Source organism: Anguilla anguilla, chromosome 16 (assembly GCF_013347855.1).
Source record: "Anguilla anguilla isolate fAngAng1 chromosome 16, fAngAng1.pri, whole genome shotgun sequence".
Lineage (NCBI taxonomy): Eukaryota > Metazoa > Chordata > Actinopteri > Anguilliformes > Anguillidae > Anguilla > Anguilla anguilla.
In genome coordinates, this window is record NC_049216.1 from 23369507 (window position 1) to 23383643 (window position 14137).

The 14137-nt window shown below is 45.3% G+C and overlaps 1 protein-coding gene across 1 annotated transcript in view; it reads left to right on the plus strand.

Annotated features, from left to right (window-relative positions):
- LOC118215399 (fibrillin-1-like) overlaps positions 1-14137 on the plus strand; it is a 54831-nt gene that overhangs the window by 16457 nt on the left and 24237 nt on the right. The window contains exons 10-32 of the mRNA XM_035396147.1: positions 164-316; positions 674-862; positions 1129-1269; positions 1631-1750; positions 2208-2333; positions 2760-2882; positions 3566-3688; positions 4033-4185; positions 5160-5213; positions 5661-5786; positions 5888-6013; positions 6157-6276; positions 7064-7201; positions 8153-8203; positions 8527-8652; positions 9298-9525; positions 9898-10023; positions 10365-10493; positions 11008-11133; positions 12636-12761; positions 12996-13118; positions 13487-13612; positions 13962-14087. Coding sequence (XP_035252038.1) covers positions 164-316; positions 674-862; positions 1129-1269; positions 1631-1750; positions 2208-2333; positions 2760-2882; positions 3566-3688; positions 4033-4185; positions 5160-5213; positions 5661-5786; positions 5888-6013; positions 6157-6276; positions 7064-7201; positions 8153-8203; positions 8527-8652; positions 9298-9525; positions 9898-10023; positions 10365-10493; positions 11008-11133; positions 12636-12761; positions 12996-13118; positions 13487-13612; positions 13962-14087 — 2979 coding nt within the window. The remainder of the gene's footprint in view (positions 1-163; positions 317-673; positions 863-1128; positions 1270-1630; positions 1751-2207; positions 2334-2759; positions 2883-3565; positions 3689-4032; positions 4186-5159; positions 5214-5660; positions 5787-5887; positions 6014-6156; positions 6277-7063; positions 7202-8152; positions 8204-8526; positions 8653-9297; positions 9526-9897; positions 10024-10364; positions 10494-11007; positions 11134-12635; positions 12762-12995; positions 13119-13486; positions 13613-13961; positions 14088-14137) is intronic.

Consider the following 14137-nt stretch of genomic DNA (forward strand, 5'->3'; position numbering starts at 1 on the left):
TTTTGAAGAAATGAGGCATCTATTGAATTTTATGGAGGCTAAACCTCATGAAGTGGCGTATGGAGCGTGTGATGTGGAACAGGAACTGACGTATGGTACTTGTGTCTGATGAATCCGGGAAGCGCCTGCTTTTTGCACAGTATGAATGCACTTTCCTCCACAGATGCGCGCAGCGGCTACTGCTACTCCAGCCTGCTGAATGGCCGCTGTGCCAACCAGAACTCCCAGCTCCTCACTAAGATGCAGTGCTGCTGCGACAGTGGAAGGTGCTGGTCCTACGGGATCGCCCCCGAGATATGCCCTGCCCGGGGAACAGGTCTGAACCCTTTAAACCTGCTTTATCCCACCCCACACTCAGCCTTCCCGTCATGACCCTGGCACCCTTCCAAGCTGTACTTTAATGTGTCGCATTAATACAGTGTTTACAGAGCTGTGTAGCAATACTAACTGGTGGGTCAAGAGAAGGGGTGAGGTTTATGGTGGGAGACTGATGCTTAACCCCATAATAGGTGGAGCCACTCATATGCTGTCAATCACTGACCCCCATAAACCAACCAGATTATTTCTTCTCTCTCTGGCTGAGCACTTTGATTGACTTAAATCACACTCACTGGTAACGTAAACTGCAGGTGGGTTATGACCTAATACTGTCACCTTTCCTTTTCGCCTCCAGAGGAACACCACAGGCTGTGCTCTCAGGTCCAGATTGTTGTACCTGGGCTGCCAGATGGCCCTGGGTTCCCAGGTCCAGGACCGGGTCCAATTCCAGGTCCAGGTCCAATTCCAGGTCCAGGTCCGGGTCCGGGTATAGGTCCTTATCCACAGCCAGGGCCAACTTGGCCAGAATTACCCCAACCTTCAAGTACGCATTTCTATTTCTGAAGCCCCCCAATCATGCGCATCCGCTCTTGTTGTCCTGGATTAGCAGTTCAGTAACCTTTGGCTTTCTACAAAAATGTTTCACAAAATCATTACTTTGATTGGTAGATGACTTTGCACGGAGTGGCATGTATAATTTTGTTTTCAGATTGATTTTGAGAAAAGGCAATTTTGAGAACAAGTTGGACAGTGTTAGGACAGTGCAGTGACTGAGGTGGTAGGTTGCACGTTCTCCGTTTGTCTCTGCAGTTGTTCTGCCCCGGAACATCACCACCATGTGCGAGGCCTACAGGAACCTGTGCTTGAATGGCCGTTGCATCCCCATTCCTGGGAGCTATCGCTGCGAGTGTAACATGGGCTACAAGCTGGACTTGAGGGGGGAGTGCATCGGTACTGTACATTCTTCCCACAATGCACCGCTGACTTTCTCATTAAGTACCATAGTGATAAAACTTTACCTCCACTTAAGCTTAATCTCTAATCTGAATGACTTCCAAAAGAAGTTCACAAGCATATTTCCGTAGGTTTATATGAGCAACAGTAGCTACAGAAAAGTATGCTGTAATTCCTTCATACAAAAGGGAAAAAAAACAACCCAAACACGATGTGACACAATTATAATGCATTCATAATCTCATTGTTTGTCAATTAACAGTTGAGTGGCTGTTGAATGACCGCTATTTGCTGGTTCACTGAGCGGTTTGTCTGTGGTTGATTTTCGGTGAAGTGATGGTTGTGTTTTGTGCCCCAGATGAGATTGAGTGTGATAGGAACCCCTGTAAGCACGGGGAGTGTGTGAACACTGCTGGCTCCTACTTCTGCCACTGCCCACCCGGCTTCCAGAGCACTGCCACCAGGACAGAGTGCCGAGGTGAGACCTGATCGCCACCGCCCCTGCCCCCGCCACTGCACTGCATGCGCATGCTGAATCAGCTCACGCAGTACACTGCCAGATTTGTAGCTTTTCTGTGGTTGGTAAATGGTAAATGGACTGCATTTATTATTTATTTTATCCAAAGCGCTTTACAATTGATGCCTCTCATTCGCCAGAGCAGTTAGGGATTAGGTGTCTTGCTCAAGGACACTTTGACACGCCCAGGGCGGGGTTTGAACCGGCAACCCTCCGACTGCCAGACAATCGGTCTTAACTCCTGAGCCATGTTGCCCTATATTCTTCTATGGTTCTTTATCCTGCATTGCATTTGAAGTAAGATTATTACTTGACTGGCTGGCTATTGATCGACAATTTGTAATTGCGTGCGCACGCATGCTTATGTGCGTGTGTGTGTGTGTGTGTAGGTCAGTGATTGTGCGATTGTGTCCCACAGATCTGGACGAGTGTGTGGCGAACGGGCGAATCTGCAACAACGGCCGCTGTGTCAACACGGAGGGCAGCTTCCACTGCGTCTGCAACGCCGGCTTCGAGGTCACCGCCGACGGCAAGAACTGCCAAGGTCTGTCTTCCTATTACTCGCACCGAATGGCTCTCAGAATAAGGTCTATTTCCTGTTCTACAACATCAGGGAGAACATATCTAACAGTGCGTCATAGTATGAGGACCAATCTCACTGTATTTAATGGTGTGACTCTGTATGTGACAGTATATGAAACTCTACACTGTGTCGAATATAGTGTCAGATGCAATCGGATTGTTTATAGCAGCATGACATGATGTGTGACTATACATAACCATGTTAGGCATTATTTGACTTCATAGCATTAGATTACTATAATAGTATGAACGGTATTTAAATGTATATAATAGAACATTAACTGTAAGTGACTGTATGAGTGGTATGTCCACCAACCCTGAGGAACTACAAAGAGCCTGTAATTCTTATCCCCATGGTGATGACTTACTGGATCCCATTCTGCTGCAGATCAGGACGAGTGCCGCAACAGTAATATGTGTATGAACGGCATGTGCATCAACGAGGACGGCAGCTTCAAGTGCATCTGCAAGCTGGGTTATCGCCTGGACCGCACTGGCCGATTCTGCATAGGTATGCCTTCAGCTCGCAGTGAGACCGTCCAACCCTCACTCTCAGTGACACGCACTCATCCCTGCTTTGTGTAGTCTAGCAGAACCTGGCCGCAGACTCGTGTCTGTAGCAGGGGAAGTTTGTGGTTGGCTCCTGAGAAAACCCTTTGTCTGCAGCTTGGAAATTTAATCCAGTGATCTCAGGCATAATATGAGAAGCAGGCACGGCGGAGTGCTCTCGCCTCCAGCTCTCAGCACCTCTGAGGTGTTTACGGGCAGTCTCATGACCCGTTCCACTCGCACAATGCTGGTGAGCCCATATGCCATTACTGCAGCGTTTCTGGAAGGCATTATCTTTGGTATATTGCAAATGTTATACTGGCTCAAAAGCTTTCTTTCAAGGGTTGCAGGCTTTTTTGGTGAAATGCTTACTATGGGACCTTCTTTAGATTTTACAAAGCAACATTTTTTTTTTTGCAGGTAACTGTTTGAGTTTCGTTATTTAAAGTCGTGACTACATTACTTGTGATGAAACTGCAGTCTGGGATAAGATGTTTGATTGAGAGCGGCCTAGCTTAGATATTTGCACAGCCTCATGTACAGAAGGGAGTTGTTTGAGCTCCTAAGATGATTAGCGATGGAGGCAGCCAGGAGTGGACCGCCACCCCGTTTTCCATACCGGTAATGCTAACCTCTCTGCTGCAGACATTGACGAGTGTGAAACTCAGGGAATGTGCATGAACGGCCACTGTGTCAACACGGACGGCTCCTTCAGGTGCGACTGCATGGCCGGCCTGGCCGTGGGATTGGACGGGCGAGTCTGTGTGGGTGAGTGAGGCGCTTCCCTACGATCCTGTCCGTCAAACACTGGTCTCCCACCTGTAGTAGGACAGGACTGATTATCAGCTGTTATTGTGATGATGATGATTATTATTGTTATTGTTATTGTTATTGTTATTATTATTATTATTTTACTACCTCTACTTCTGGAGACATTTTTATAATGTTCTCTCAGTTACTATTGGATGATGATGAACTTTGTCCGTGTTCCAGCTAGCACGGCTTTTGATTCACATAGTCCACATATCTCTCATGTTCCGTAGATGCCACTGGCTGGAATGATCCCTAATCTGTAAGTGAGAGCTCAAGTCATTTTTCTCTTTGTTGATCAGACACCCACATGCGCAGCACGTGTTACGGAGGCTACAAGCGGGGCCAGTGTGTGAAGCCCCTCTTCGGTGCTGTCACCAAGTCGGAGTGTTGCTGCGCCAGTGCGGAGTTTGCGTTTGGGGAACCATGTCGACCGTGCCCATCCCTGAGTTCAGGTACTGCATTTCCTAGAATCCCTTCTGCTGCAGTACGCCTGTAGACATAAACTCATATTCCATTTCTGCTTCAGAAGAGGGTGTGTATGATTGGCTACTTTTTAGGAATGGGTATTGTTTATATTTTGTCGATACTGATGGTAACGGTACTTTAAAAATGGTGCAGGTGCCTAAAAAGTGCCTGAACTGATACATTATTTAAAATAAAGAGGAAAGACTGTGTGTTTTTATCGCAAAGGTCAAGAAATCTAACAATTTAATTGTTTCATTTAATTGTTTAAATGATACTTTATACTTAGAATTTTTACCATTTCGCTTTTGGCATTGATATCTGCATTGAAATTTGGTCCAGTAGGTACTGGTCATATGTGAACCAGTGCCATAGTGGTTCCGGGTTTCCAACCCAACCCTAGTGCTGTTACGGCTCAATAAATATACAATCTGAGAAATGAAAAGCTGTGATCAATTAGGGGAATGTACTTTGGCACATCCCCCTTGTGCACCATTACCGCAAGGAAATGACTGTTCAAAGCCAAAGATTGCTTCGGTTTAATGGTGAGTGAGCAGCAGTGTTTCTGCAGGCAAGGCTCTCGAACCCCCATCTGTGGGTGATGGTAAATCAGTGTTACGAGTCGTAAGGTGACGTGGATCAATTCAACAGCAAGACTCTGAACTCAATGAACCGTCACCTCAGAGGTCCGTTTCACCACTTGGAACCTGTCCTGCTGAACCCATAGTTGAAGACATTTTTGTGTTTCTTTGGATTACGAATTCTAGGAATCTAATGTAACAAATATAGTTATGGAATTTAAAACTGTAAAATTTCAGTTTTGTACTGAAGCTTTTTGTGTCTGTTAGCTGAAACAGGACACAGGAGAAAGCATAAATGTTTCAGGTGTATCTGATTTTTTTCTCTCCAAGTGTTTTTAGGTTTCTCGAAAATTAAATCTGTGTCTTGTCTGGCTATTCTTCAGCTGAATACTCCGCTCTCTGCAGCCATGGACCAGGAACCACTAGTGATGGCCGAGGTATAGTGGCTGTTCAATGAGTATTAGCATGTACAGCGATTTAAACAAGCTGAATTGCACTCAAATAAACACTCCCATTGTGGTGCAAGTGACCAGCTGAAGCATTAGTTCTCAGTTGAGATGGGTGCCCCAGTGCCTGGAACCTCTTTCAGTTACTCCCATCTGGCTGAAGGTACAGGACCATACTCACCAAAACTAACCAATTTAAGGTTTCTTCCCAACAGTGGTCAGGTCATTGAACTCTCCTGGCTAGCCTCCCTCTCCCTCCCCCAGCTGCATTTCGTACAGCCTAAATATTGATTTACTGCGCTGATAGCACTGCGAGCTTGTTTTTGTCCTGTGTTAAGTGTAGGGTGTGTCTATGTCTCTATCTTTTACATACAGTCTTATTTGTAATGGTAACTGAAACTATCTTGTAAGAAAACAACATGTATTCTTGTGTTACAGATATAAATGAGTGTGCTCTGGATCCAGACATATGTCAGAATGGAGTTTGTGAGAACATGCTGAGGGGCTACAGGTGCAACTGTAACCTGGGCTTTGAGGTGGACTCGTCAGGCCAGCACTGCAGGGGTGGGTTGGCTTTTTCTTTTTTTATTTCAGGTTGTTTGGTGTTCCCATTTTGTTTGGTGCAACAGAGCTAATTGAAATTTCATGTAATTTTCTCTTGGCAGATATTGATGAGTGTGCTGCTAACAGTCTCCTGTGCGATAAAGGCCAGTGTAGGAACACACCAGGCAGCTTTACCTGCCACTGTCCCAAGGGCTACAGGTTCGACTCAGAGACCGACGTGTGTGAAGGTGAGCATTTGCATGCTCTCTTCTCTTTACATTTGGTTTTCAGAGATTGCTGCTATTGTCTTGGTTTGACTTTGCCTTGGTTGTGGAGTGTGGATTTGTTTGGCAGTAAATGGTACTGATTGTGTCTGTTTTTTCTTTTCCAGATATTGATGAGTGTGAGTCAAACCCCTGTGTGAACGGGCAGTGCAGGAACAACCAGGGGTCCTTCTTCTGCCAGTGCCCTTTAGGCAGCACCACGGACAGCTCTGGAACCCAGTGTGTGGGTGAGTGGGTGGAGTCTATATAAATAAAATGCTATGTACATAAAATGTGATTGATTGAGTCTGTGGATGTTGGGTAGTGCCTGCATGTGGATAATTGGGATGAGGAGTCTGGGATCATGGCTGGGTATTTTGGGCAGTTTATTTCCCTGTGTTCAGTCCACATTCATCATTAACTTTGACTTCCTGGTAATCTCAATCATTCAATGTTTTTTCCTAAACAGATTCAACAAGTTTTGTTGTTTACTGAACTCTCCAAACTGTTTTCAAAGAAAAGCACATAATCCATCATAATTAAGGACATATGTTGACTGAATCCCATCATCTGTGTGTTGTACTCAGGGTGGAGTTTGTTTGTTTGGGTGAGCATGGCAATATCAGTGTTTGGAAATGTGGTGTGGAGTCTGTGTGTGTGTGTGTGTGTGTGTGTGTGGGTGGGTGGGTGGTTATTTTGGCCCTGTGTGGGTGAGTAAGGTTCCAACTGGGGTTTATGGTATATATGGGCCATGATGACCATGGATTAGAGTATATGTTTGCAACAGGTATAAGGGGGGGGGGGTTGTAAGGGAGGAATGTTATTTGGGTGACAGACAGACAAATGTGAACTCTCAAAAAAACAAACGTTTTCCCAAGCAACGTTTGTAAATAAAACTAATCTCTCTCATTTGTTCCAGAAATTTGTCACACAGATGGCAGCCATGACAGCAGAAGAATGCAGAAATATCAATATTCTCGATATGAGAGCGTTTTTTTTTTGTTTTGTTTATTTGTGTGTGTTTGGTTTTCACAGAAACGACCAAAGGGACGTGCTGGCTGAGGCACATTGACGGGAGGTGTGAGGTGAATATTAACGGGGCCACGCTAAAGTCACACTGCTGCGCCACGCTGGGGGAAGCCTGGGGCAGCCCCTGTTCCCCCTGTACCAAAGGTGAGCCTACAGGTTACGCCCCCTACAGCCCATCAGTGGAAATTGTGCCGTTTAGCATGGATGACCACAGACGACTTTTGGATAATTCATCCTTCCACATACCAGTGACTTGGGTGTTCAATGGTCACTGCAATGCCGTAAAAACACTTTCTCTGGCGTCCATGTCCTAACAGTCATTATCATGACTTTTTTGATACTTATGCATTTCCTGATGATTATAAGACAGGCGCTTTATAATACCGATATAATATAATAACTGTCGGAGAATGGACTTCAACTTAAAATGTGTACTGCTGACCTCCAGAATATGTGTGAGGGGTAAGTGCGCTGCTTTAAAGGATTAGAACACACTGTAAAATGTTTGCTGACAAGCCAATGTCTTTTAGGTGAGCAAAGCCCATCATGTTGCCCACTGTGGGAGTAGCCAACCCTGGTCTTGGAGAGCTGCAGGGTGTGCTCATTTAGTCTCTTACTCAGTCCTGCATTGATTTGTAAATAATTGCACAGTTGATCCACTTCACCTTCTTTCTTGGGTCTGTCCTGGCTGTTAATTTTCAAGTAAAACAACCCTCTGGGTCCCTCGGTCAAGAGCAGGGATACTCAATCTGGCCTTTGAGTTCGGTAGTACTGCAGGTTTTCTTTTTTACATAATAGTTAATTGATCAATTAATGTCACTGATTGGCCAGAGATTTAACTCCGCTAATGTTACAAGGTTCGAAAAAGTCCCTGATTAGAGGGGAGGAATGAAAACCAGCTGTGCTACTGACCTCGAGGGCCAGATCTGAGTACCCCTCGGTCTAGAGAATATCAGCACTTTGTCAGAGGCATCTCTACTTGTGCTGTAGTTAGTGTATCCAGATATTGACACTAGCTCTCTGTGTGAAAACAGTTTTCTGCACTTTTGTGTGAATAGGTTTTCTAATGCACTACCCATTGTTCCTCTGGTTTAGATCCTGTTTGCGCCAAAGGGTATGCCCGAGTCAGAGGGACAGTCTGCGAAGGTAAGCCAGTCTCTGGAGCTGCAGAAATGTGGAGGGCTGGGGCTTTTACAGCAGTCTTGTGCTCTCAGCTGTTGAAAGAGTCATTATAGTTATTGTCATTGAAAGGGTAGCATTTCTTGTGTGAAGTTGCATTGCGTTTGTTCGTTTCCTCTTTATTACATGGGTCCAATATAAAATTATACTGTACTGAGATTAAAAAAAAAAAAACGTGGCCTTGTTTTTACTTTGTGTTTGCTGCTTTTGATAGAACCCTGATTAAACAGTTTTAAGTTGATTATTAATAGATCTTAGGGCATGGTTTCAATTTTCTTTCCTGGCTCTAGATGTAAATGAATGTGAGGTGTTTCCGGGAGTTTGCATCAATGCGAAGTGTGTGAACACCGAAGGCTCCTTTATCTGCCAGTGTCCCAGTGGCATGACTGTGGACTCCACTGGCAGAACTTGCATTGGTACGTTTATGTGGTTCTTATGGGCTGTTGTCATTGTTGCTGATTGTACTGTGCTAAACGAAGATCTGTTGCTGACTAGTGGCAGTTAACTGTACTGATCTACATTTAGCACTCAGTATAAATTTTTAAAGCTGGCCTTGCACTGATCTATGTGTATGTATGTGTTTGTATGTGTATCTACAAGTGTACATATGTGTGTGTGTGTGTGTATGTGTGCCCACACACGTGTGTACTTGTGTGCATGGGGTGTGTACACTTGTGTATGTATGTGTCTGTGCGTGTGCGTATATTTACGTTTGTGCTTTTATTCAGTTACTTAAATGGACAGTGCACACTCATGAAAATAAGGTATTGCATTAATGCATAGAATATGTACTGGGTGCGTTTATATGTATGTGTATATGTGTGTATCTCCATGTGTACATACGTGTGTGTGTATGTACTTGTTTGTGTGCATGGTGTGTATATACATGTGTGTGTGTGTATGTGTATGTCTGTGAGTTTATTTACTTAAAGGTACAATACACACCCAAGAACATTTTAACAGTTGCACTAATGCATAGCGTATGCACTGGGTATGTTTATGAGTGTGCATGCGCGTATATGCATGTGTGCGTATATCTCTCCGTACGTGTGTTTGTGCAGACCTGCGCTCTGAGCAGTGTTATCTGACTCATGCGGATGAGCGTTGTGGGGCTCCCATCCCGGGGAGGCACCGTGTCGATGCGTGCTGCTGCTCAGTGGGCGTGGCCTGGGGGACAGAGTGTGATGAGTGCCCGCAGAAGGGCACACCAGAATTCGCCCAGCTCTGCCCCCGCGGGCCCGGCTACTCTCACCGCGGTGACATCATCAATGGCAAACCCTTCCTCAAAGGTAGGGTCCTCACAACCCCTCTCCTCTATCCCAAAGAAGTCACATCCCATTGTTCCTCTTTATGGCCAACCGTTTCTCTGAAGAGTGTCACTTTTACTTTCTGTTTATTTGAGGGCTTCAAACCTGGTCTTTTCCAAATTTTACTATTTCCCTTTTTACAATTGAAAAGACTTAAGTTTTTCCCCTCTCTCACATCAGAAAACCTTTTGATGAAGGTTGACTATATCATCATGACTACAAAATGCTTGAAGATTTGAGGGATGGGTTCACTGTCGGCATAAGACCACACATAACCAATCGTGTGTCTTCCATTTCCATTTAGGGACTGTGCTAACGCTAACTGTTTCTCTCTGTTATATCTGGGCTCTACAGATATTAATGAGTGTAAGATGATTCACACTCTCTGCACTAATGGAAGATGCCGGAACACTGTGGGCAGTTTCAGGTGCCACTGTGATAACGGATTTGCCCTGGACAACTATGAGAGGAATTGCACAGGTGGGCCTGTTTGACATTATGCATTAGCACGGTTAAACTACATTGTTACCTGTAATAACTAACATCACCTAGGAATCTCTTTTTGGCCGAAATGTTGCAGGACAGATGCTGACTGGATAATTGTTTGTGTTGGGCAGGAAGAATGACTGTTCTGAACTGAGTTTATTCCAATGTGAATATTTTTGCAAGTCAGTCAGCATTACTGTGTGTGTGTGTGTGTGTGTGTGTGTGTGTGACTGTGCATGCATGCACATTTGTGTGTGTTTGTGTGTGCATGTGTATGCCTGTGTGTGGGCATATCATGGATTAACATTGTGTGTGCCATGTGCCAATCCTCACAGACATTGATGAATGCCGGATTATGCCGGAAGTCTGCGGCCAAGGCACCTGTGTGAACACGCCAGGAGACTTCAAGTGCGACTGCTTCGAGGGCTACGAGAGCGGCTTCATGATGATGAAGAACTGCATGGGTCAGCCGAGGACACGCCTGCGCTGCACTACACGCGTTTGCTCTCCTATGCGGTTACACACTGAACACACGCAGCACTGAACACACTGAATCTGAGGCACAAGGCTGAAACTGTGCACTCTCCACATTTAAAAACCACAGCCCCAGATTTGAGGCATACTTCATAGACTGTAATATTTTCTGTGTTATCAAAGAACAGGAAGAAGGCTAAATAGCTCTGGTCATAGTTGATAATTTAGTCTGAAGGGACTGTACTGTAGTATTAATGGGTATTAAAGGAAATTGTGATTAGATGTTGAGTATTCTGTTTGTGTAAAGTATCTTTGTGATAGTGTCTGTAAAAAGGGACAGTATTTGTATATTTGTTATACAATAAAATTCAATTCAATCGTTTTCTGTGCAGGCACATTCTTATCTTCCTGCTTACTAGTGGAAATAACTATATTCTTAATTATATTCTGATCACTCTGAAAACAAAAAATATATGTAATCTCTCTCTCTCCCTCCCCCCCCAGACATCGATGAGTGTGAGAGAAACCCTCTGCTGTGTCGGGGTGGGGACTGTATGAACACAGAGGGCAGCTTCCAGTGCACCTGTCCCAATGGGCATGAGATTGCTGTGGATGGGTCTGCCTGTCTGGGTGAGAGCTGGTGCATGCTGGGAGGGATTTCCCTGGTAATTGCTAGTTGCGTGTCTGGAATTAAGGCTGTGTGAGATTCAGAGGGTACTGGACGTGGGAGCTATTGAGTGTGCTTGTTTGTGAGCTGTTGGGTATGTGGGCCTGTTCTTGGCCTGAGGCATTGCATGATTTTAGGAGTGAGATTATGGTGTTTGGAGCATATGTGGGTGGATGTGGGAGGTTCTGTATGCTTGGAGGGGTATGGTCATGTGGTGGAGATGCTGTAAGATCAGTTTCTGATTGCTTGGGGGCCTATAACTGACTGGGGTTTGGATAGAGATGGGTGGAGAGGTGTGGGTGGAGGTGTGTGTGCCCAGTAGAGGCCTCCCTCTTTCTCTTGACACTGTATGTGATTGGGCTTCTGGGTGGATGTGTTCCTGAGGGTGAAATGATGGGGTTTGGGTGGAGCTGGTTTTGGATTGAGATGGGCGGGTCCATTAGAAACCCTTTTCTCACTGTACAGGGGCCGGTTGCACCAACTGGACATACGCCTGGTCTTATGGTCAGGCCCGATGTAGAATGTGCGCAAGGTCAGACGCAAGAAAATGTACCTACACTATCGCACCAACTGGGCATAGCGCTACATCTGTGTGTAAATTCTACGCTTACTTCGGGGTAGGCATAAGTGAAACTTTTGGACAGAATATTACGAGATGGGACAAATCCTCTCAACATATATGGGGATAGTGAGCTGGTTGAACTCTTTTGTTTCAGCAGGTTTGAGCTGTGTGAATTAATTGACGCGTTCTCACCTCAATTTATGCATAGCACGTCTCTGACCGGAACAAATCGAGCAGCAGCAATATTGTAGCTGAGCAGCACATACTGCCTAGCAACGCACAACAGAATGTATCAACATGAACGTGTATCAACTCAAATTGTCTACACTGGACTTAGCTACACCTGCTCATATTTTTAGATGATGGCACAAGTGTAAATATTGAACACATCGTTGGACGTAGCTACAAATGACTTGACAGTTAAGACCACCTTTCTTACATCCAGCTGTTGCAACCAGCCCCAGAGTGTGTGTGTTGTACCCATGAAAACTGCCTGCTTCCAGCCCCCAACGTTGAGATTTGCACATGAGCAAATAAATCTACTGAGGTCTGAAAGCAGATTGCAGATGTTCTGGGCTCTTTTAAAAGACATGGAGCTGCGCTGTTCACCTCCATGACTAAACATCTCCACCAATTTACATTGTTACTCTGATTAGAGTATAATTGGGTGGGTCATTATTATAATAATCTTAAGCCGGCTGTTTTGGCCAAAGAGCTTGTGTGCGAACGTCTTGGTGTTGAATGACTTCATGTGTGCTAATTGCTCATATATTTTTACTGGAGGATTATAGGAGATTGGCCCTTGAACATACATATACAGAAAGATTTTCAGCCATTAAAATAACCCCCTCTCCTCCCATCTTTGGCTTGTAGAGCTGCAAATATGTCTCTCTTACCTTGCAGACATTAATGAGTGCGAGCTGAGCAATACGCTGTGCAGGAATGGGCAGTGTGTGAACCTGATTGGAGGCTACCAGTGCTCCTGTGACACTGGATACAAACCTACAGAGGATCACCTCTCCTGTGTTGGTGAGAAACCCACCACCAAATCTTTTAATACAACGCCGAAGTACTGCACTACTGTGAAAACAAAGATATAAGTGTCTTCTGTCTGGATTATCTTAGAATCTTTTTTACTCTTTCTTTCTGTCTCTCGCTCCCTCTTTTTCTGTCTCTCTCCCCATTCTCTTTCTTGCCCTTCCCATTCTCTCACTCTGTCTGTCTGTCTCCATTTCCTTCCCTCTCTCCCTCTCTCTTTCTCAGATATCGATGAATGCACCATCCAGAATGGAGGTTGTGATACCTTCTGCACAAACTCAGAGGGAAGCTATGAGTGCAGCTGCCAAAGTGGCTATGCCCTCATGCCTGACCACAGGAGCTGCACAGGTGAGGCACACACCTGGACTCACCTGATCACTTAAACCTGAACACATGAACTAGTACACACCTGGACACATACAACTGAACCCACCTGATCACTTAAACCTAACACATGAACTAGAACACACCTGTTAGCGTATACCTGAACTCACCTGATCACTTAATCCTGAAAACATAATCTAGAACACACCTGGACACGTACATCTGAATTCACCTGATTTCTGAAACCTGAACCACATGCACTATAACACACATGGGCCTGTACACATGAACCCACCTGCTCACTGAAACCTGAACACATAAACTAGAAAGCTATTGACTGCCATTAGCAAATTATTGTCATGTACTGAAAACATGCGCTGTGTTCTCTGCAGATATTGATGAGTGTGAGGAGAATGCGGACATCTGTGATGGAGGCCAATGCACCAACCTCCCGGGGGAATACCAGTGCCTCTGCTTCGACGGCTTCATGGCAGCCGAGGATATGAAGACGTGTCTTGGTAGCTTTCTTTGAATTCATCCCAACTGAAATACTTCAGTGTAAACTATGCACTCTGTCTTGTTTTAGAGGTTTTAGCCAAAGTTAAGTAGCTATGAAATATTTTCATTAAAGTTTAAACAGTCAGGCAGTTTTATAGGTATGCTTGAAGTGCCACGCTGTGTTTGGTTTTGCTAAGTAGGGAAGGGGCAAGTCTAATGCAAGCACCCCACCTGCAGACAGGCTCCTCCCTAGCTGCACAAGAGCCTGAGGTTCCTTTTTTGGTCCGAGTAGAGTCCACTTTTATTTTTAGATTTTGAGCCGGTATGTTTCCCCCTCCCCCCCCCCCCCCCGCTACCCCCCCCCGCCAGACGTGGACGAGTGCGACTTAAACCAAAACATCTGTCTGAATGGGAACTGTGAGAACACCAAGGGCTCCTTCATCTGCCACTGTGATCTGGGCTACTCTGTCCGGAAGGGCTCTACGGGCTGCACAGGTGAACACTCCCCCTCCTCCCTCCCCCACCCAAACCTCACCTGGGGCACT